At 37.9% G+C, this 21882-nt stretch overlaps 1 protein-coding gene across 12 annotated transcripts in view; it reads left to right on the top strand.

The window, feature by feature from the left end:
* Positions 1 to 21882, top strand: part of LOC126471427 (homeotic protein female sterile-like) — a 349857-nt gene that overhangs the window by 231896 nt on the left and 96079 nt on the right. For 2 of the 12 annotated variants that reach the window (XM_050099583.1, XM_050099582.1), the window contains exon 16: positions 2198 to 2531. The exons of 9 other annotated variants lie outside the window; for them this stretch is intronic. In XM_050099583.1, the coding sequence (XP_049955540.1) occupies positions 2198 to 2205 (8 nt within the window). In that variant the 3' untranslated portion in view covers positions 2206 to 2531. Of the gene's footprint in view, positions 1 to 2197; positions 2532 to 7648; positions 9269 to 21882 lie in introns of those variants that run through there. One more of the 12 variants, XM_050099581.1, reaches the window with a different exon arrangement.

Here is a 21882-nt window from a genome sequence, read left to right as displayed (position 1 = left end):
GCACACATGCTAGCATTTCAGTGGAAATGTTCGAGCAGGTGGCAGTAATACATGATTGCTTATCATTGGGTGTAGTTGGTATGTCCCTGTAGATAGCGTCTTTCAGTTTTCCCCGCAGAAAAGTGTTCTACAGGCATCAAATCTGGGGAATGGGCTGGCCAAGGTACAGGCCCTCTGCATCCAATCCTACAATTTGGAAACAATTTGTGAAGACACACTCTAGTACTTCATGCCCTATGGTTTGGTCAGGCACCATGTTGGTACCACAGGTTCCTCCTAGTCTGCAGAGGAACATCTGCTAGCATCTGTGGAAGATGCTCTTTTAGGAGGCTGCAATACTTCTGCGCATTCAGGGTTCCGTCTATGAAAGATGGGTATATGAGCTGATTGTTCGTTATCCCACATCATATGTTTACACTCCATGGAAGCTGATATTCCACCTGACGAAGCCAGTGAGGATTGTCAACAAAGCATGATCTGGCAGTTTACCTGTACATGATTGGTAAATCTGGCTTCATTACTTAACAAGATACATGATACATCTGAAGTATCCTATGTTAATGCCCATGTACAATTGTTAACATGATCCTCTAATCGTTTCCATGCAGCTCTTGATGGAAAGAAATATGTCAGGGATGGAACCTATGTCAATGGAGAGTGCGTAGACACTTGCCTGACTCGTGCCACTTCCTCGTGCGGTTGCATGGGATCCAACGTGCGGATCAACTGCAACAGCTGCAAGATAATTAATTTCCCCCATTTCTGTTGTCACATTTCCTTCTGTTATGTTGTCTGGCTTTGATGTAACTGGTTGACGAGGTTGATAAAAAATTGGTGAGGTGGTTGATATCTTTGGGATATTATTCTTCCTACACACTCCATACACAGTGAGCATGGCAGCTTTTTCTGCATTGGTAAAATTCATCATCCACTCATGACCTACTGCTTGGATTGTCACACTGACTAACTAGCAAGTCACAATGCAGTTCCGGAACACACAAGCACACTGTAAGCAAACATAACACCATCATACCTAACAACCATGCAGGTTGATTGGCACAAACAAGCGTCCATGTGGAAACCTTCCAAAATACAATATCTCATAAACAATTTGCACTAGAATCCTGCAACAAACACATTTAGCATTCTAGTTGACCCTACTTTTATTTTATTTATGTCAATAGGCATTGGTACATTTAAAAAGTGTGTGTGAGCACAAAAATACGCTTTCTAAGTAAGTAGTTGATTGGCTAACAATACGAGCCCCTGACTACCAGTCCATTCTGTGTAAACTGCACATCAATAGGGCTTTCCATTTCCACAATATTTGCAGTGCAAGTTTTAGGTGATTCACCCTGTATGTACAGAAACAGTTATGATAGAACTGAGCTTTGTCTGCTACTAATTGTGTATTGTAAGGCGCATTCATGATAATTAAAACTGTATGTTGGATCATGACTTATTCCTTGTCATTGATAAATGTCACATTTGAGGTCACTGTGGCATAAATGTTTAATTTGTTAGGAAAGTTCAGAATCTGTAGTAGATTCTGCTGATTCTGTCTAAATGGTTAGTGAAGTTAAATTACTACCAAATGTGTGCTGTTCTGTTATTTTCTGGAGTCTTTAACTACACTTATACCCTTCATTAACTTTCATCCAGAACACAGCTTTCAGAAGTTTCTCATTCCTCAGAAGTATATATTATTACTGCTCACATCTTTGCTGTTTTATTCTGGGCCACATATATGGTTTACATAAAATATATATGTATATCCTTTCTTATGATTAATATAGTAAATCATATTTTAATGGTATTTCAAGTTTATCTAACCATGTCCCTTTGTTGTGATCGCTCATATAGCACTTTTCTGGACACACCCTCAGTTTTATGCTATCAGTTTTTCTAAGCATGTTAGAAGTCATTGGACCAATTTGTTTTCATGCAAATTGCTACATAATTTCTCAGATTGTAAGATGGAATATTGAAAACATGTTTATTTTTGCGTACTATATTGCTTTTCATAAAGTTTCTCACTGAACTTTTGCACACTAATAATTTGTACATGCATAAATCAGATCAAATGATATGATAATTTTGGTAACAAGTAGCTTCGGTCATTACATTTTGCAGTGAAACATCTTGGTAACAAGTAGAGTCCGCCATTACATTTTATGTCCCACTGTTGTGTTTGCAGTGACATAACCTGGACATCGTGGTTATGTTGTCACACTCACTACCTCTTGGGGAAAGCTGATTGTGATGTCTGTCGTACACCACACCGGCCTATGATTGGCAGACCACAGACTCGCCATGTTGGATTGTTCACAGAGGCCCATGTTTAGTGGCTTTATAATATTGCCCAGGACATGTTGAAGTCAAAGTGTTTTTGTGTTTCTCATTGAAACGCCTTCACAGACATATACGTGTTAACCAGTTGTGTTTATTTGTGTGTGTGTGTGTGTGTGTGTGTGTGTGTGTGTGTGTGTGTGTGTGTGTCCAGGCTACAAGAAAATTTAGAACATAGAATCAAAATGACGTCAATGTAATATATTTTTATCAAGTTAGTTACATTGTATACATACGAAACAAACAAAAAAATCCAAATTTTTTATAAACATGTTTCATTTGAGTTAAGTTTCTGTGTTTGTTCAGTAGTTTCGTGTTTCGTCTTGAAATGTCAAGTCACCTCAAGATAGTCTTTATTTATTTATTTATTTATTTATTTTTCTGTCTGTCACTCTTCGTAGTGCTTGAATGTTATCTTTGTCATTTATTTTTAATTCCTTTTTCATCTGTTTCAGAAAGAATATTTATTTATTTGTTTGTTCGTTAAAGTAATTTGTGAAATAATTTAAGTCTTCCAATTGAGACCTACAACTACTGTGTGCTGTTATTTGGGTTGTTGCATCTGTATACCTGAATTTCATTTGCGCTGTGGTTTGAAGTTTCTTTTTCGTACATCACATCCATCCAATGTGCCCTACATCTCCCAGAGACATGGAACTTTTATAGATTTACATTCCGTAGTCTTTCCTTTATGTATTAGTATTGCATTTTATGTAGAATGCAACTTACTTGCTGTTTCTAATTGACGTCCTTCTCTATACTGTCTTTAGTTCCATTTCTAGCCAAGGTACTATTGTACAGCTATAAACAGAGAATTTTACTCAATTACTGTTAACACCTACAGTTATAAGTGACAGAAAAAAAAGCAAAGCACATTTGATATCAAGATATTAGCTACATATTTATTTTTATTTTATTTTTTAATTTTTTGTAGAAACCTTGAATGTGGAAGTATTTAAAAATTTATCCCAATAATATATTTGTCGTAATGCTTGTCATTATAAGCAGGAGCTCTAATGAAATTATAGCTCAAAACAACTGAAGTGTTTGGTGTCTGTTGTTCTTATTAATTTTACTCTGAAGAATTAACCCCAAAGGAACACAACATTGTGTACTTCATCCTATATAAGTGGATGTTGTTTTCAAGATTTGAGGAGCTTTGCAGGTTAGATTTAGATTGCAGTAAGATAATTTAACAAATTTTGCTTGTTTTCTTTCTCATGTGTTGCAGCATGCCATTATGTCTCTCATCCTAATTGACATTCATCATCTTCCAAATCTGTAATGTGGCAATTGCTTTTAGTTTCTTTTATCATATTGCATTGTTTTAGTGATCTTTAGAACTGAGATGATGTCAGTATATAAGGAATCTGGTCACTTGTACACAACTTGCTAATTTGTTAATAATTAGTTGTTTATTGACTCATCTTCAAACTTTTTATAGTTGCATAAGAGATTGATCAGTACCTTTCACTGCCACCTAGTCTGTTGTTCTCTTCATATAAAGTTATTTTTAAATGTCTCAAATCAATTACATGAAAGGCTGTTATCATATTATACACTTGATTAAAAATTCATACTGCCTCAAATGAATTATGAGAACAAATAAAAAGAGGGTGGATTTTGAACATTTGAGGTTCTATAAAATACATAATAAATCAATGATTTCATTTAAGAACCACATGTACAATAGGATTAGTTAGTGAACAGTGGTTTGAATTTGATTTTCTCATTGGTAATTGAAAGACCCTTTTTATATAAACACATTCTTGAGTCTCACTGAAATAAGTTTTAAATATAATTACTTTTTGTTACTTTTACTAATATTACCTGGCAGTAACACTGTAGTGTTATTGTGTCAATATGTAGATATTATTTTTTTGACTGAAGATAGATGCGTGATAACATATGTGTTGATAATGTTACATAGTTGAGAATGTGCATAAAACTGGCAAATAGAACCACACATGTATAATCAGACTAACAGGTGCTGGGTATCCATCATCACTGCTGCTGCTGTTGTTGTTGTTGTTATTATTACTATTAATGTTATTGTTGTCATTGTTATTATTATTATTATTATTATTATTATTATTATTATTATTAAAATAATATTATATTATTTTGTAACATGTCAGTACTGGCATTGCCATGCAACTACAAAGTCTAACACAGCGTGTATGAATATCATATCTGAGCCAGTCATTTCACAAAACAGTTACTGTGATTTGTCTCAAGTGTTTGACGCAGGATGTTACAAATGACAAAAAGTAAACAGTGGCAATCCAGTCTTTCTTCTCCTATGAATTATGTAATTAGAAAATTTGAAGACAACAAATATGTTTCAAACACTATTCTTTGGCATATAAATATTAGTGAAATCTAAGCTAACAGCAAGTATTGAGGACAAATATGGTTTTCAAATTAAAAGTGTGTAGCGAGGCACCAAGTGAGTTGTGGTTGAATCCTATCTGTGTAATTGAATTCACAGTAGAACAGCTCATATTTCACAAGCATGAGATTTGCTGTAACAAACATTACCAGTTTCAAGAGATTGCTGAAGTTTGATGTATGAAAAAAGATCCCGTATCTCACTGTTTTTACTCGCAAAGAATATCATCATTTGTGTTAATCACCATTCTGTCGTATGCGACCCCTTCCGGTACCAGTTATACAGGGTGTCCCAAGAGGAATGGGCAGTATTCAGGGGTGTAATAGAAACAATCATTCGAAGGAAAATGTATAGTAAACAAGGGCTCTAGTATGTATACGTTACAGCTAGGAGCACTTGCTCAGCAGAAGAGGAGTGTTTCACAGTAGCTGAGATGAAAAAGTGCTCGTAGCTCTTGAGGTATGTTCTTTAGAGCCAGTGTGAACTGGATCTATTTTTCTTTTCTAAAAATTGGAATGCAAGGAGCTTGCAGTGGAAGAGATTTGTTTCACAGTATCATTGCCCTTAATGTATGCCAATATCATTGCTTTTAAGGTATGCATTAATGAGCCTATGTTCACTAGACATTTTTACTTCAAATGATCGTTCCTGCCATATCCCTGAATATTGACCATTCCACCTGGGACACCCTGTTTTTAAGATAATGGCATTCATCTAGCAACATCATAATTGTGTGATATTTTTTCATTGTTATAATATGGATTTAATGGAAACAACAGTCATCATCTCAGTGATTCTAGCAATCTGTGAAGTTTCACAGATACACTGTGCTGTAAGTTTGCCTATCATTTCAACAATCCTCTTTCAATGCTACTTCATCAGTCTTCCAAATACTTGTACCAATGTCCCATCAGTCATTTAGTCTTTCTCTTTAGGGCCAACTTTATTACTAGTTTGTTGAATATTTCCTCTGTTACTTCATTGATTTGTGGACCAGATTGTTTCAAGAAACAGATTCACTGTCATTGCTGATGATTTTAGAACTATAAAACTGCTGAATGTGATCAGCATGATTATACAGAAAACTGTGACACTGCTGTTTTTGCAAACAATTGCTAAAGACTAGTAGTATTCAACATGATTGGAAGAACAGTGCATGGATCAGTGGCCTGCACATGTTCACATTTGTCAGGAATACATCTAAGTAAATGATAAACTCCATGAAATAAGCATATGAGAATACAGCAACGAGGTAGGTGCACGCAAGTCGAGTAGAAAAGTCCAAAAAGCAGCTTAGCTTTTGGACAATGTCCTTCGTCAGAGATAAGTATCTGTGATGACCTCTATTGATTCTTCAGTAAGTTTCTCCTGTAAAAGGTGTAAAATAATGAATCCAAAATCATCAGGCCACTCTTCTCTGTCTTGCAATGCAAATCTGAAAAAGACCCATTGTAGAAAACCAGTAAACCTTCAACTGTTATAGCATCCACATCTTGACAAAAAGAGAGATGGAGAGTTGAAATAAAATGAAAATCTCACTTACAAGATGACATCTATTTAAATTAGAATGTAAATTGGTTCAGGCTATTTGCGAAGGAATTGAGACTTTAGTGGAGTGCTGACATTTGCGTTTATGTAGATTATGGCTTCGGTTCACTCCACCACCAGAGTATATACCGTTGGTTTTACAATTTATGTCATTAGGTCACTATGTGTTTGTTCTGCTTGCCGTCACATGAACCAGTTGACTGTAAGATTATCAGTAATTTGACCGTACGACCCTTCCGCCCATTCCCCTCTGGATGGATTTTAAGCCATATCATCTGCTATGGGGTTTTAATACTAGCTACCCCAGGAGTCTAGCTGTTGCAAGCCTCTTGTTGTTTTCTGAACATTAATAGAGAATCCAATTAAGCGGTGCTATGTGGTCGTTCTCCGCTGTAGATCCCATTTTGACCATTCCTGAAGACCTTGTTCAATGAAAACTGGTTGATGATCATTTCCCAGTCTGAAGCCACATGCTAGACAGAAAAGGGGCAGAAGGTAAGGATTGGCATTCAGAAAGGTAACTTGGATGATATACAGTGAACTAGCTGTGCTTTAATGCAGAGGCAGAACATAAGAATGGGAGGATCATACTACACGCACAGTTCCCCATGTCATTGTGCATCTGTGCCAAAGTCTTCTGGATAACTGAGAGGGCATCCTGTTCATTTGCGCAGTGAGGAATGTAACACAAGAATCAGGGAGGGAGGGGGAGAGAGAGAGAGAGAGAGAGAGAGAGAGAGAGAGAGAGAGAGAGAGAGATGCACAGCTCTTTAATAAGTTGAACTGTGGACAAACTATAATGAACCTCAAAGCTTTCCAAATGACAATTGCTGAATGTTAGTTCATAATTCAAAAAGTACAACCAGAGATCGTTACAAGAATTGCTGAACTTCATAAATTGTCAAAACCATGAGAGTGCATCTTGCCTCTGCTAACCAAGACAAATGTTTTGTTGTCCCCAAGCAATCACTGAGAGGAGCGGCTGATAAATCAAGGTCTTCCAATGAAGGTGACAACACCATTTTTCATTGTAAGAGCTTGAGTTAGCATTATTTGAAGCACATGACACATCACAAACTTAATATCAAAATCACTGTAGCATGTTGTGGCACTCCGCTGAAAAGGAAACAAACTACTTTAATTCACCTTCTCAAACATGGGCAGATACGTGCATACCACAAATGGAATCCCACTGTCACTCTAATAGCTATAAAGAAATGACTTTACATTGTATGTCAGTCACTGCGTTTTAAGCAAATGTTCTAATTGTGAATATGTTTTTAGTGGAAATAAATTGTAAGAAGGGTATTTTAAGGTCCCTTATTGGAAAAGATTTTTCAATTTTCACTTTTCTTCCAGTCTCCCAGCAATCACATGGTGTTAAAAACTAACAATTAATTAAGAAGCTGGAGGTGTGGTGTGAAAATACTGGTTTTAAATTTTCAACTGAAAAATCTACCAGTATTTTGTTCGTATTCAGTACTGTAATTGTGTTTTGTGAAAATGTTGATACAGTGATTCATACATAACTGCACAGCCTCTTTCTTAACAAATAACAGTTTTATATTCCATGCATCCTATGTGATACATGCTAAAATTAAGTATACACCACCCAAGTACTAATGACATAACTTCCGTGTTTTGTAAGAGTGATAACTTCATTAAGTTACACAAAGTGGAAAGTGCACGTAATACCTTGCTTCATTGGGTGACTTACTGAGCGAATTGTGTTGTATGTGGTTTCCTGTACAAAGTCAGTGTTACAGGCAGTTGCCTCATCAAATTGAAGTCGTCATTAAGTGACAGTGAAAACATATACTATCGCATTCTGTTGCACTAATAAATATAAATTGCTGTTTGCAGTTTAGAATTTTCTATGTAAAGATTGTTATGACATAGTTTAATGTAAAATTGTAACAGGAAAAATGCTAAAAATAATTTAATTTATTAGACTGTGTATGTGCATAGCAAATGAGTAGTTCATTCTGTTCAGTGCACTGTCACTAACACTGCAAATATTGAGATGTTTTTGGCTGAGCAAAATTAACTTTATAGCTACCAGTGGTATTGAAGCATCTACTTGCTACTTCAGTGGAAAGACCATGGTCGATGTATCAAACTATTTACAAATACTTTGTCCCTATTTGTGAGAGACACCGTCAGAGATAAAACTTGCATCTGCATCAAAAGTTCTTGATGTAGTTGCCAGTTTTATCTTTGCAGATATCACCCACAGCTGAGAATGAAACATCAATAAATAGCGTTATATGTCGACCGTGGCCTTTCGGCCCAGAAGTTTTAATTGAAGTAAACACCAGCCATGAAAGTCTTCATTGCATCAATGCAGATAACTATTTGTACAGAAGATTCCAGCAGATCCGCAAATGAGCATATCAGTGAGCACAGCTTGAGCGGAGATATGTGTGATTGTAAGTAGTAACTGTGCTATTTCCCTCCTCAAATTTCTCTCACTATTGTGAAATATGTCTGCATATCCAGTGTGAAGATAAATATCTAGAGTATCCGAGTGTGCCAGTACTGAGAACTGCTGTAGAATTATGGTGAACTAGTGTAAAAGCTGGGATACCATGCTGTTTGGTGTAGAAAAGATTATAATTACTCCCTTAATAGTACTATTTTCATGTGGTGGTGAAGAGAATACAGTGAATTAAAATGAAGGCTCAAAATCTCTTGATAGATTGTATTTTTATCTGAATCCGAAAGCATTAGGACAAGTTTATGTGGTCTTTCATGACAGTTGAATGTTTATAAATTACTGTGATATGTGAGATGCTAGTGTTACTGGCATGAATAAATGTAAATATCTCTAATTGTGTTGCATAAAGGGAAAAATACAATTTGTTCTCTGCTGTAAATGATCTCTTGTCAAATAAATTTGTTGTGAAACATATTTTATTCTCGTTCATCTAATTGTGTGAAATATGTAGAGATTGGATGGACGGAGAGGTGGAGACAGACAGAGAGATCTCTCTCACACACACACACACACACACACACACACACACACACACACACACACACACACACATACGCACGCACACATTTTTTCTGTGTGATTTGTCAGCAAATTTGCTGTGGGTTTTGCAGTTAGAAAATTATGCCAAGACGTAGATTCTAATACTGCTGTTTGTTTGTACACATACTGTTCTGTATGTGTAAGGCTAAATGACAAACATACTGAATATCTTTTAGAAGAAGGCAACTGTTGTTGAGCCAAGAAGGAATTGCTTTTCTTCCTGTTCTTTTTTTAATATACCACTAATTACATCTTATTAAGCTGCTTAATTGGCAGATACAGATTTCAGTAACCCATTCTTTAATTGTTGGAAATTTGTTTAAAATCATAATAGTTGATAACTAAATCATACATGCAGTGTTCAGTTTCCTATACGAGGGTAGATTATTGCAAAAATGCTTTGTACTTTCTTGTTCCTAAGTAACCTACTGAAATTTCTCCATTATGGCAGATTCAACTGATACTTTTTGGTTAATGCTGGAAAACAACTTTCATCTTCTTGATAATTGGCATATAAACGTAATGTGTGCTTTTACTGCATTTCTCTCACAACAAAATAAATAAATAAATTGAAAATTCACAAAACAACACACACAGAGTTTGTCTATTCTCTGCAACAGACAAGTAGCGAGGAACAGAACCAGTCTGTTAGCTGGATTAGTAATATACTTGCAGAAAAATCTGTTGCTCTGCAAGGTAATTTTCTCACACATTTAAACCACTGAATGGTTAGACTTGTATTTATGTCCCAGGCTCAAAACACAAATTCAGTCAAAAAAACTAGAAAACAGTTTTTTTAAAAATGCACATAATGTTTTCACAAGAGGCAGGCATAACTGTAATACGTTCTTGCATGACCTTGTTTCTGCTAGAATGTTGATCCTTATCAAAGAAAGGGAGCTAGAAAAATATTTCTCTTTGGTGTTAATGGACGTTTATGTGAAGAAAAGAATGCAGCAGGGAGAGAATCAGATCAACTATATTTGTATCCATATAATTGTGCAGACTGGCATGTGTATCAACAATTCAGTACACCAATGTGCTATATTCTCGGTTGGTACCTTGCAGTTTTCTAATGGACTAAGGCGATATCTTGTGAACATTTTCCTGCCATCACGTCCCATGATTTTAAGCATGAATTTGCAGATTTGTCTCATTAGAAAAACATAGAAAGGCGTGTGTGGCACGTAAAGAATTTGACAATTGTAGTGTTAGAAGGAAAACATTCTCTTGTATACCATCTAAAGAGAAGTTATCCCCAAGTAACTTACACCTTCATTTGAGAAGGGTCTGTTCTGAGTGAATGCCTCAATAAAATAAAATAAAAAACGCATTTTTGCAAGAAGTGCTGTAATGATTTGCTTATGGATCTTTCTACTGTGTGTGCTATATTGTTGACAATGCCGAAATTTGTATATTGTTGATTAGATGTTGCAAGAGCTGCAAGCAGAACATAAGTCATTTATAGGAAACCACATGCAGGAGGGAGATCACATGGATCTGCTCCTACTCACCTTAAAAATATTATAGTATCAAAGTTATGTGCAAGTAACACAGGCTTAACCCTTAGGCGCTGCACTTTTGTTCTTTGGCTTTGACACGTATCTTTTTTGAGTCAGTTGGAAATTGTTTTAGTAAAATAAAACCAGGAGAAAACAGTTTTTTGACCCCCCCCCCCCCCCTTCAATCTCGCTCCACCCAAAAAAAAAAAACTGAAAGTCCCTTCAGGTCGCAATGATACAGTCATCAACAAAAATTACTTAATGAGATGTCGCTTCTCTTATTGACACATGAAAATACCTTACATTGGAAACTCTTTGAATGAATGAATGCGGTCTTGATTATGTATTATAAATAGCACACTTGTCACATCTCCCTTGACTTGTTTATTGGTATCACTGATAACTTCAAATTTAATTGCAGGCTGTGGAGAATTAAGTATTTTGTTGATGTGATTTTTTGGTTGTTTGGCCTGTGAATTATTGAGTCTGAATTCTTTAAGAACCTGGCCTGTTTCAGCATCAGTACTTTTTTCACTTGATGTACCAATGTCAGTTGGAAAATCATCCTGTTGCAACACTAAAATCTACTAATCTTTCAACTTCCTTGCCGTAGTCCATCCTGCAAAAATGTGAAGCTATAGGCCTGACGGGGCTTAAAAGTATAGATTTTTTTTATACAAAAATTTTCAAAACATCTTACATATTTTCTGAACAATTATTAGCACAACTAGGCTTACTATAAAGTGGGGAAATCCCAAGTTGTCACAGGAAACTCCCAGAATCGGGCACAGAATGACAACCACCTAACCACACCCAACCAAATAGAGGAGGGATTTGTGCACTGAAATTTAAACAGCTCTGGAGCTACCAATAATATAGTGTGTTAACAACATATGAAACTTAGAATACACAGAACTGTCAGGCCTCAAACAATGGAGAATATGATCTGCCATTTTTCTTCAAGGACGACTCAGAATCCCCTTCAGATCTTAATAGGGTAAAGTGGCTGGGTTCCATTTGCATTGGTGTCACTACTACTGTGTCAATGTCAGTGTCTTCAATATCACTTAACTCATCATTACTGGTAGCATTATTACCTTCACTATCGTTAGTACTGTTCATGTGTGCATTAGCAGAGATTGTTATGTCATTATGTCAGTAGTTCGTTCCATTAAATGTTAATCCTTACAGAAGTTTAGCTTTGTGAATTAAGCGTCTACTACTAAATATTTTTCTTCTGATATTTGAATTGTGTAATTTAGTGTGAATGTAACATTCTTATTTTGTAGAATATTTTGCTGAAGTCCAAATAAGTTTGATGTCTTATAGGCATGAGTAATTTAAGAACTGAATATCGATGTTTGGTGCGGATATTGTGAATGTTTGAATGTTTCAGATGTGTGTTCGTTGCGTTTGATTAGAAATTACATTTTTTTTTTTTATGTAGCTTCATCAGAAAGAAAACCTCTTTGTGGAAGTAAGTTTATTTCTTTTTGAGAAAAGCTTGGCTTAACTTTAATATTGTGATAAGAAGTTTTGCTGTCCCTAAAACAGTTTGATGGGATATTTGGGATTAATTTGCTTCTGAGCTATTCCTCAAAGTTTCCTGTCATTGTGGCAATCAGAAGATTTTATCACGAAAGCTATTCATTGAATGTAACACTACCAACATGTACAGTAGTATTTCACTTTGTCTTTCAAACGAGAAGCAAGAAAGCCCTTATCCTACAACTGTAAGATGATGATCAGCATAGAACAAGTTGATGTAAGCCTAATTCAGATCATCCACAAATATCACAGGCCTCCCACCAGTTCTGTACCTCTGAATGACTCATAAATATTGCAAGTTGTATGCGAATATCATTCTTTTCCTTAAATAATTTCTACTTGGTTGCTGTTTCACTGTGTCTGAATCATAAACCATTAATCACGTTTCATGGAGTTCACAATTCAGTTTGTGAAAACCGTACATTTTCTGTTTACCAAATTCAGTTTCCAAATTCCTAATAGTTTGTTATTTGGTGTGGTAAATGATCCAACTTCTGTATCGGCCCTATGACTCTCTCTCACAATGTGTTTCAATGTACTCATGGGTATACCCGTAACGTCAGCAACATGTGACAGAAGGATTATCAAACAATGGATAATCCAGGATGGAATGTAACAGTATTAGAGAATGAAAGTTGCTACTCACCATATAGCGGAGATGCTGAATTGACTGTGGTTTCAGTTGTCTGAGACTGCAGATGTGTGTAAGTTGTGTTTGCGCGCATGCACACGCTTCTCTCTCTCTCTCTCTCTGTGTGTGTGTGTGTGTGTGTGTGTGTGTGTGTGTGTGTGTGTGTGTTGCTGACAAAGGCCTTAATGGCCGAAAGCTGTAATAGTGTGAATCTTTTTGTTGTGCCTATCGCGACTCGGCCTCTCTGCTATGTGGTGAGGAGGATAATAAAGTTATTTGTTTCATTTTGGACAGGATTTAGACAACTGTCCTGATTGTCTTCTTCAATTGTGCTAAACAGTAATGTTGTTTCTGTTCACTGTTCATGATTCAGTCAACAAGGTGTAGCAGTTCCTAGTGCTGATAGCTGTGCACTGTAATATATCTTTCTGTCACTGTTCAACAGCTCAGGAAAATGACAGATTGCTGGTAAAGGCAATTCAGGATGTCTCCCCCCCCCCCCTCCGCACCCTCCCCGGCCACACACACACACACACACACACACACACACACACACACACACACCAAAACCGTTCCATAAACTATTGAAAAATGTGATGGAAAGATTCTTGAAAGTTGTGATCAATGTAACTTTTAATATTGTATGCAATATGAGTGGATGCATCATCCTGATTGAGTAATCCATTGTTTTGAGAATTCTTAAATTGTATGAAATGAGCATACGTAGTCTCAATAGCCATTCTTAGTGGCTCCTATCAACTGTAACTATACAGAAAGATAATAAATATGATCAGTTTCATGAGAGAAGTCATATTGCACCTATATGGTTCTAGCACCATCTTGTGCAGGGCATGGTTGACAACAAGGATCCATTGCCACATGCAGTCTGTGCTGCATCTAAGTGCTCCAGTACAAGCTGACCAGTACTATGACTCTTCACATCAAACCATATGTTGATAGTCTTCTGAGGTTCAAAATCTCAGGCAAAATGCTGCGTCCTTAGCAAAGTCACTTGTTGGATCTCGTGTGTAAAGCGTAAGCTAGCAAAAAATTCACTGTGCTATCAGAGAACAAATTTAGTATCCCTTTCATTATGGTAACTGACCTGTTGAAGCAATGTGCTCGTGCTGCTTGTTGCGTGCCAAAATCACAAAGCACCTGTAGTTTACCACTGTACTTATAATGACTCTGCGGTAATATATAACTTTTTCACTACACATTTTGTACACTGGTTATAAAGTGGCAATACAATCAGGCGACATGAAAGAAATGTCAAATTGACAAGATGTGCACTACAGGCTTGGAAATGCAAATGATTCGCATTTTAGTCCAACCATACAAAGTAGGTAAGTGTTACACCAATCTACCCTCTGTATATTTTTACACCAATCTACACTCTGTATGCACAGAAAGTACACAGAGAATTTATCAGTCAGAAGTAACATTTGAATGTTGTTTACATGTGAGAATATTGTATTATGCCTGATGTAAGGAGAAACATCTATCACACATGTTTGAATTTGACAGCCAATTGTGGCCAATTGAGACTACAATCTATTGTTATTGCTGGTGGCATTGGTTAGGATCCCACGGCTGTCATGCGAATATGCAATAAAAGGGTTCTTGGAGGGCCATATTCAATGCTGTGGAGGATTTCATGTGAGCAGCACCTAAGATTTTTGAGGCGATTGCTGATTCTGCATACAGCATCACAATGGACCTATCAGTTTATGTATGCTCTGAGGAGAACAAATGTGAGATTGCACTTTTCATCATCATACAGGCCCATCATCTAGTGTGATGGTATGTGGTGCCATTGGGTACACAGCAGAAATATATTTGGTTTGCATAGCCAATAATTTGGATGGCAGCCGTTACATATCTGATCTGTTAAGGGCGGTTGCTGTGACCTGTCTTTGTGGTCTCCATGACATCTTTCAGTGACACAGTGCACATTTTCTATGCTGCCCTACTTTGGAGGATGTTGAGCTGCTGCGTTGACTAGCATAGTCTCCAGATTTCTCACACATAGAAAACGAATGGTCATAGGTTGCCAAGAGACTGGCATGCCACTACTCTCCAGCTGCTATGATTGATGAACTCTGGCTTAGTTGTACCAGCATAGACTGAATCCAGCTCATTCCATCTCAATGACCAGTTGTGTTAGAGCCATAGTTGTTGCCATAAGTGGCAGCTCTATTTATTAAATTTCACAGCTACAAATTTAATCATGTATTCTTCCTACTGTTCTGTACACATACAGTAAGTAAAATTTAGTTATTTACTATCCTTCTGGTGTTGCAATTGTAATTAGAAACAGTTTATTTTGCAATGGTACAATCTGTTGTCTGACAAACACGGTCATGCATTGCTTGTTTTGGTTGTTCCCATCGTGTTGCCATTAGTAACCTGTTTCCTCTTCACTTTGTAATAGCTGGTGGATTTGGGATGCAGGAAGATGTCATGCAGTGCCAATCAAAGAGCCTGAAATTCTAAATTGCATTATTACTGGTCACCACTGTGACTCACCACAGGAAGTGACAGGATGGCTGAGTTTTCCATTGGCGTCATGTGTGTTGTTGCCCTGCACTGCTGACTAGAGAACAGTGTCAGCCAGGCAGTGGCTCAGGACTCATCTGCTGTATCAACTGTTTCCACTCTTCACCAGGCTAGCTCACCTCACAACATTCTGACAGCTATTTGTTATTTTGTAAGGCAGAACACCAGTGATTGGTGGCTGATGGTAATTGCAAATGACTTCCTACTTTGCACATTTCTGAACAGATTTGGTCAGTGAGCTATGTTGCCCTCCTACTTTCAAGGCCGACCCTTGGGTCATCATAAACCCATGGAAACTAAAGTTCCCTGGCGGTTGGCCCAGTTGAATTTAATCCATCTTCAATCAAGATTGCTCTTACCACTACATTTCCTTATGGGCTACATGTTCAAAGCTTTGTTTGTTGCTTTTTAGCTTAAAAACTTGCGGTTATTGTTCCTGCTACTGTCATATGACTCTGGGGATCCAGTCCACCGGAATTTGAACAGTGGCTGGGCCCAAACTTCGTCTTGTGTTGTGATCTTGTACACATAAACAAGGAGTGTGCTTGACAGAGTAAGTGACATAGTAGTACCTGGTATGACAATGGTCCAGATTGTTTCTCTCTTGTACTGATCCTCCATGTACTGATCCACATGCTGCATCAATGTCTCCATGGAGATTCGCCCCTCTTGCTCGTTAATGAGTTAGTCTACGGACTTAATCAGCTTGAGTTCTAAAGTGTGGTTTAACATAGATTTGTGGCTGGTAACAAGTCACTAGGTTCATCTGGCCAATGCAACTGAGGCTGCAAATTGCTCAGGTGGATTATTCTCATAACTTTGTCTGGTAGACAGAAAGTAGGTCCCACTGTTTCATGTGATGTCCTGCTTATAAGCAATCCACTTCTGTCTAGCTCCAGTCTTTTTGCTGCCATGAGCTTCCCCTGTTCATAGAAACTGGCTACTACTATCACTTGATTGAAGGTAGAGTACAACCAGTGTGCCTCAAACTGCTGGAACAAACACAAAACTAAAATCTGCTCTTATCTTATTTCTCACATTTTCCTTTCATCCCAACCTTACAATTCCTCCAATAACTTCTGGGCTCCTGCGAAACAGTTTCAAGTGTCTCATGTGTGCAATTGATGTCCTCTTTGGCAACTGGATTTTAGACGTACATTTGTGACATAGGTTCCACAACTTGATATGGCTCCTGACATTTTCCAAAAAAATTTCTTCGTCTTCTCCTTTGGAGTATAAGAAGTTAACAACATTATCAATTGGCCAACCTTTTATTGTGGCATTCTTGCTGTGCGGCTCACTGCTTCTTTTTGCTTTTCTAGTGCCGTGGAATTAGCTTTGTTTGCCCTCTTCCATATTTCCCTTATCACTCTCATGAACTCCTTAACAGATTATCCTCTGTCACCCTTCTTGGCTCTTAACATGTCGAATGGTGATGGCATCTTACAACAATATACCACCTCGTAAAGTGAGAATCCTGTATCCGTGTGCTGCTTTGAGTGGTATGCTGCGACCACACACTTTAAACAATTATCTCAAGTCACATGGTGTGCATCCACATAGTATCCTACCATCTTCCATATAGTTCTGTAAATTTTTATCCATTCTTCCAATATCTTGGGGAAAAAGAGGACTCATTCTCAGTTTTTTTCACACACAACATCCTACAGAATCCTTTGAACAGATCAGACATAAAGTCGGTTCCCTGAGCCATCATCATCATCATCTCAAGTGCCTCAAACTTCAGTATCCAGTTGTTTCCTAGTGTGTGCACCACTGTTTCTGCCTGTTGGTTGAGCATTGCGACCATTTCGACATACCTTGAAAGGTGGTCTATAAGCGTAAGTATGTATTTATTCCCAGCAGGTGTTTTGTTGAAACGACCTACAATTGAAACAGTACTAATTCTTCAGGTGACCTCTACAATGGCAGTTTGTCTGACAAAAAATCACTCTCTAAACACACTGTATGCAGTTTCACACATATTGCTCAATCTCTTCCTTCTTATTCCTCCAACAGTACCCCTCCGCTACTCTGCTGTTAGTAGGCCTACATAGCCCATGGTCAGCTAACACATAATCACATCTCCCATACTACTCTTATCTCTGTAAAGCAACCCATCATATACACAAGACTCTGATTGTTCTTGAAACTGCATACAGTTGTCATCCATTTTCTGTGCTGTCTGCCATTCCTTAAGCTCATTGCCTCCTATTTGTAATACTGCTACTTTCCCACTCAATCCATCTGTGTTTCTTTTAGGGTTTATGTATGACCAAAAAATGAAATTCAGTTGTACCGCCTGTAGTGTAACTTCATCAACCGTTTCAACACTGCGTGACCCGATACCACTTGAAACTTGTTCCTATAGTGATAACAGTTGAACTAGGTGATTCCATAGATAAGGCTCAAACTTTCCTTTTCTGTCATGGATTAATTCTTCTTTCCTGAGTTCATTTAGCTTGATGCATAGGCCATCATATGTGATACGCCATGAAGTTCTTGAGACGACACACAACCAAGTGCATGGTTGGACGCATTGCATGACAGAATGAATTCCTTATTGAAATTTGTAAACACTTAAGGTTGGACTCAACATCATAGCTACTTTCAGTGTCTCAAAAGCACATTGAAAATCCTCTGACCAAATAAATTAAATTCGCAGCCCTCAGTCTCGAAAATATCTCCCATATGCATCTCATATGTGCTGCTCCATATCACTGGCAAAGACAAATATATCATGAAGATATACCATGCATTGTTGTGGTTTCAACCCTCTGAGAACTTCGTCCAACAACTTCTGAAACATCACGGGTGCTTTTTCAAGTACGAAGGTATCCTTCTGAATTGATAATGTCCCTACAGTGAAGAAAATGCTGTTTTTGGCAGGTCCTCTGCAGCAACTTCTAGGGTAAATGTAGCCACTCCTAAGTCCATCATCTGTCATCAAAAAAGGTCGCTATCGTGTCGATGTATGGCTATTGTGATCAAAATGCCCAATGGGCGTGTGCTATGTATGCTGCTCGGTTTCCTGGACGACGTCATCCAAGTGTCCGGACCTTTCGCCGGTTTTAGCTGCTGTCGTGGCTAATCTGCACATCAGTAGCAGACAAATTGCGCGAGAATCGGGACTCTCAAAAACGTCGGTGTTGAGAATGCTACGACAACATCGATTGCACCTGTACCATATTTCTATGCACCAGGAATTGCATGGTGATGACTTTGAACATCGTGTACAGTTCTGCCCCTGGGTACAAGAGAAATTACAGGACGATGACAGATTTTTTTACATGTGTGCTATTTAGCAATGGAGAGTCATTCACCAACAGCGGTAACGTAAATTGGCATAATATGCGCTATTGGGCAACGGAAAATCCACGGTGGCTGCGACAAGTGGAAAATTAGCGACCTTGGTGGGTTAATGTATGGTGCGGCATTACGGGAGGAAGGATAATTGGCCCCCATTTTATTGGTGGCAATCTAAATGGTGCAATGTATGCTGATTTCCTACGTAATGTTCTACCGATGTTACTACAAGATGTTTCACTGCATGACAGAATGGCGATGTACTTCCAACATGATGGATGTCCAGCACATAGCTCGTGTGGGGTTGAATCGGTATTTAATAGCATATTTCATGACAGGTGGATTGGTCGTCGAAGCATCATATCATGGCCCGCAAGTTCGCTGGATCTGACGTCCCCGGATTTCTTTCTGTGGGGAAAGTTGAAGGATATTTGCTATCGTGATCCACTGACAATGCCTGACAACATGCGTCAGCGCATTTTCAATGCATGCGCGAACATTACGGAAGGCGAACTACTCGCTGTTGAGGGGAATGTCGTTACACATATTGCCAAATGCATTGAGGTTGACGGACATCATTCTGAGCGTTTATTGCATTAATGTGGTATTTACAGGTAATCATGCTGTAACATCATGTGTTCTCAGAAATGATAAGTTCACAAAGGTACATGTATCACATTGGAACAACCTCCGTTCTGTATTTTAATTTAAAAAACGTATCTCTTATCAACTTTTCATCTAAAATTGTGAGCCATATTTTTGTGACTATTACAGCACCATCTATCACAAAGCGAAAAAAGTGGTCCAACTAAAACATTCATATTTCTTTACGTACTACACAAATATGTAATAAAAATGGGGATTCCTATTTTTAAAAAATCAGTTGATATCCGTTAGACCCTTGGCAGCGCCATCTAGCGGGCCAACAATAGCTCCACCTGGTTTCCCCCTTCAAGCTAGACAAGTTTCATCCTTTGTAGTTTTTTCGTTTGACACTTATTTCATGACATATTTGGCCTGGTCACGATCAGTGGACCACCCTGTATTATATATTATACAAGAATTGCCTTCAGCTAATAACATAGGAAAATGTGTTGTTACTACCTCAGTGAGACATGCCTCTGACTTCTTATTGAAGTTTGAAGTGATCTGTTGCACTCTGGTGGCCACAAAATGAAACAAGACAGTTGCTAAACAGAGGCTGGAACTCTCACAATCTTTGCTGTTCGGAGTTACACGGAAAAGTAGTGTAGTGGAATTGTGGCAAATTAAATACCAAACGCTCACAATCGTGCAGGCCGCGGTGGACAGAGAGAAAATATGGTGTAGACTATTAGGAATTTGTGTTCAGATGCTTGAGTGAAGAGAAAACAAGTCTCCCTAGAAATTTCACTACGGATTTTTGCATGAATTTTCATAGCCAAATGAAAAGCAGGAAATGGAAAAGTGGGATATCAAATTGACCAGCTTGAGGTCTGCTTTTGCAAGACTTGATTGTGTGAAAGTAATCAGGCTACTTAATAGAAACTTAATTAGTAGTTCGAGGCAAAACTGAAATTCTTCATGAACAGCTGCTACTAGCTATGTAAATGCAGTATCAAAAAAATGTCGAATCACAGCATAAATTCTAACTCCTCCTGCATTCTCTCCATCTGTATGCTCTCATTAATAATAGAATACCAACTGATATTTCAATACATTATATTTCATGCTTTCTGGACAAAACTGAAATACAGCAACATAATCATGTAACGAGATGACTGACAAGGGAACATTTGCAAGAGTAAATAAATAATATTTGTGAAAGTTGACGGTTGTCTAGAGGGGCCAAAATAATTCCAACATCAAATGCCTTGTACGTCCAACGGCTGTACCTCTGCTGTCAAGCTCTTTGGTTTCACCAGGTGAACAAGTATCTTGTCTTTGGTACTATGCATTAAACAGTTCTTTCACATTGACCACCCCCAAGAATTTAACAATAATACAAGATTTTGCTCCATTGCTGGGAAAGAAAACCGGTTTCAGATATCATTTGACCTGATCAGACATTTGTTTACCAGATTTTGATGCAGGACATTTGGGGATTTAAAAGAGAGATTCGTGGTCAAAACTCACCATTAGTTTCTTTAAAATGTATGAAAAGGCAGGTGGTCTGTATGAGAAAACCATTTTGAGCATTGTACCTGAGTAAAAGAAACTACTTCATCTGGTCATCCCGAAGCGTTTGACAGTACAGGAACAGCTGTGGGACATATACGAACAATGGCAGTCGAGGTTAGACTTATTCTGCGGACCTAAGTCGTGCATTCACCAACAGCAAATGAGTGTTCAGTAGTGTTTTGGGTGCTCTACTGTGAATTTCGTAGCCAATACGAGCATTAAATGTGATGGTAGTGAGTTATTTAGTGAATTTTTATTCCATTTGTTGCAAGTTTTGGTGGCAGCAAGCAATAAATTCTGGATACACAAGTGTGAGATATAATTTACAGGAGTCAATTAATCCACTTGCTCACAGGATGGTATGAACTGTGCGAGCAGGGGCACTGTTGTCTTGGAATGCACCATCACCATTGGGGAACAAACATTGGACTATGGGATGGACCTGATCATCCACAATGGTCACATAAGACTTGTCCAACCAAATTACTTTCTTCCATTGCTCCAGGTTTTATTGCTTCAGTACCACACTTCCATCACTGATGAGTTGGTTTGGAATTACAGATCCTGCACTCCGTCCTGTGGAGCTCCATTGTTTTAGTGCTGGCATTGACTTTCACAACCATCGTATTCCTATTTTTGTCACAATCCTCTTCAGTGACTGTCCTTCATGATCACTCAAGACACACTTTTTCTGCTTTCCCTGTATGTAGTATAAATCTTCGATATGGTGCCTCTTGAAACACCAAACACTTCAGCTACTTTGGTTACACAGGCACCCACCTTAAAAGCACCAACAATTTACCCACGTTATAATGCTCTGAGCTAAGGCATCATGCACCAACTACTATAC

Source organism: Schistocerca serialis, chromosome 3 (genome assembly GCF_023864345.2).
Source record: "Schistocerca serialis cubense isolate TAMUIC-IGC-003099 chromosome 3, iqSchSeri2.2, whole genome shotgun sequence".
Taxonomy (NCBI): domain Eukaryota; kingdom Metazoa; phylum Arthropoda; class Insecta; order Orthoptera; family Acrididae; genus Schistocerca; species Schistocerca serialis.
This window is presented reverse-complemented; position numbering and strand designations above follow the sequence as displayed.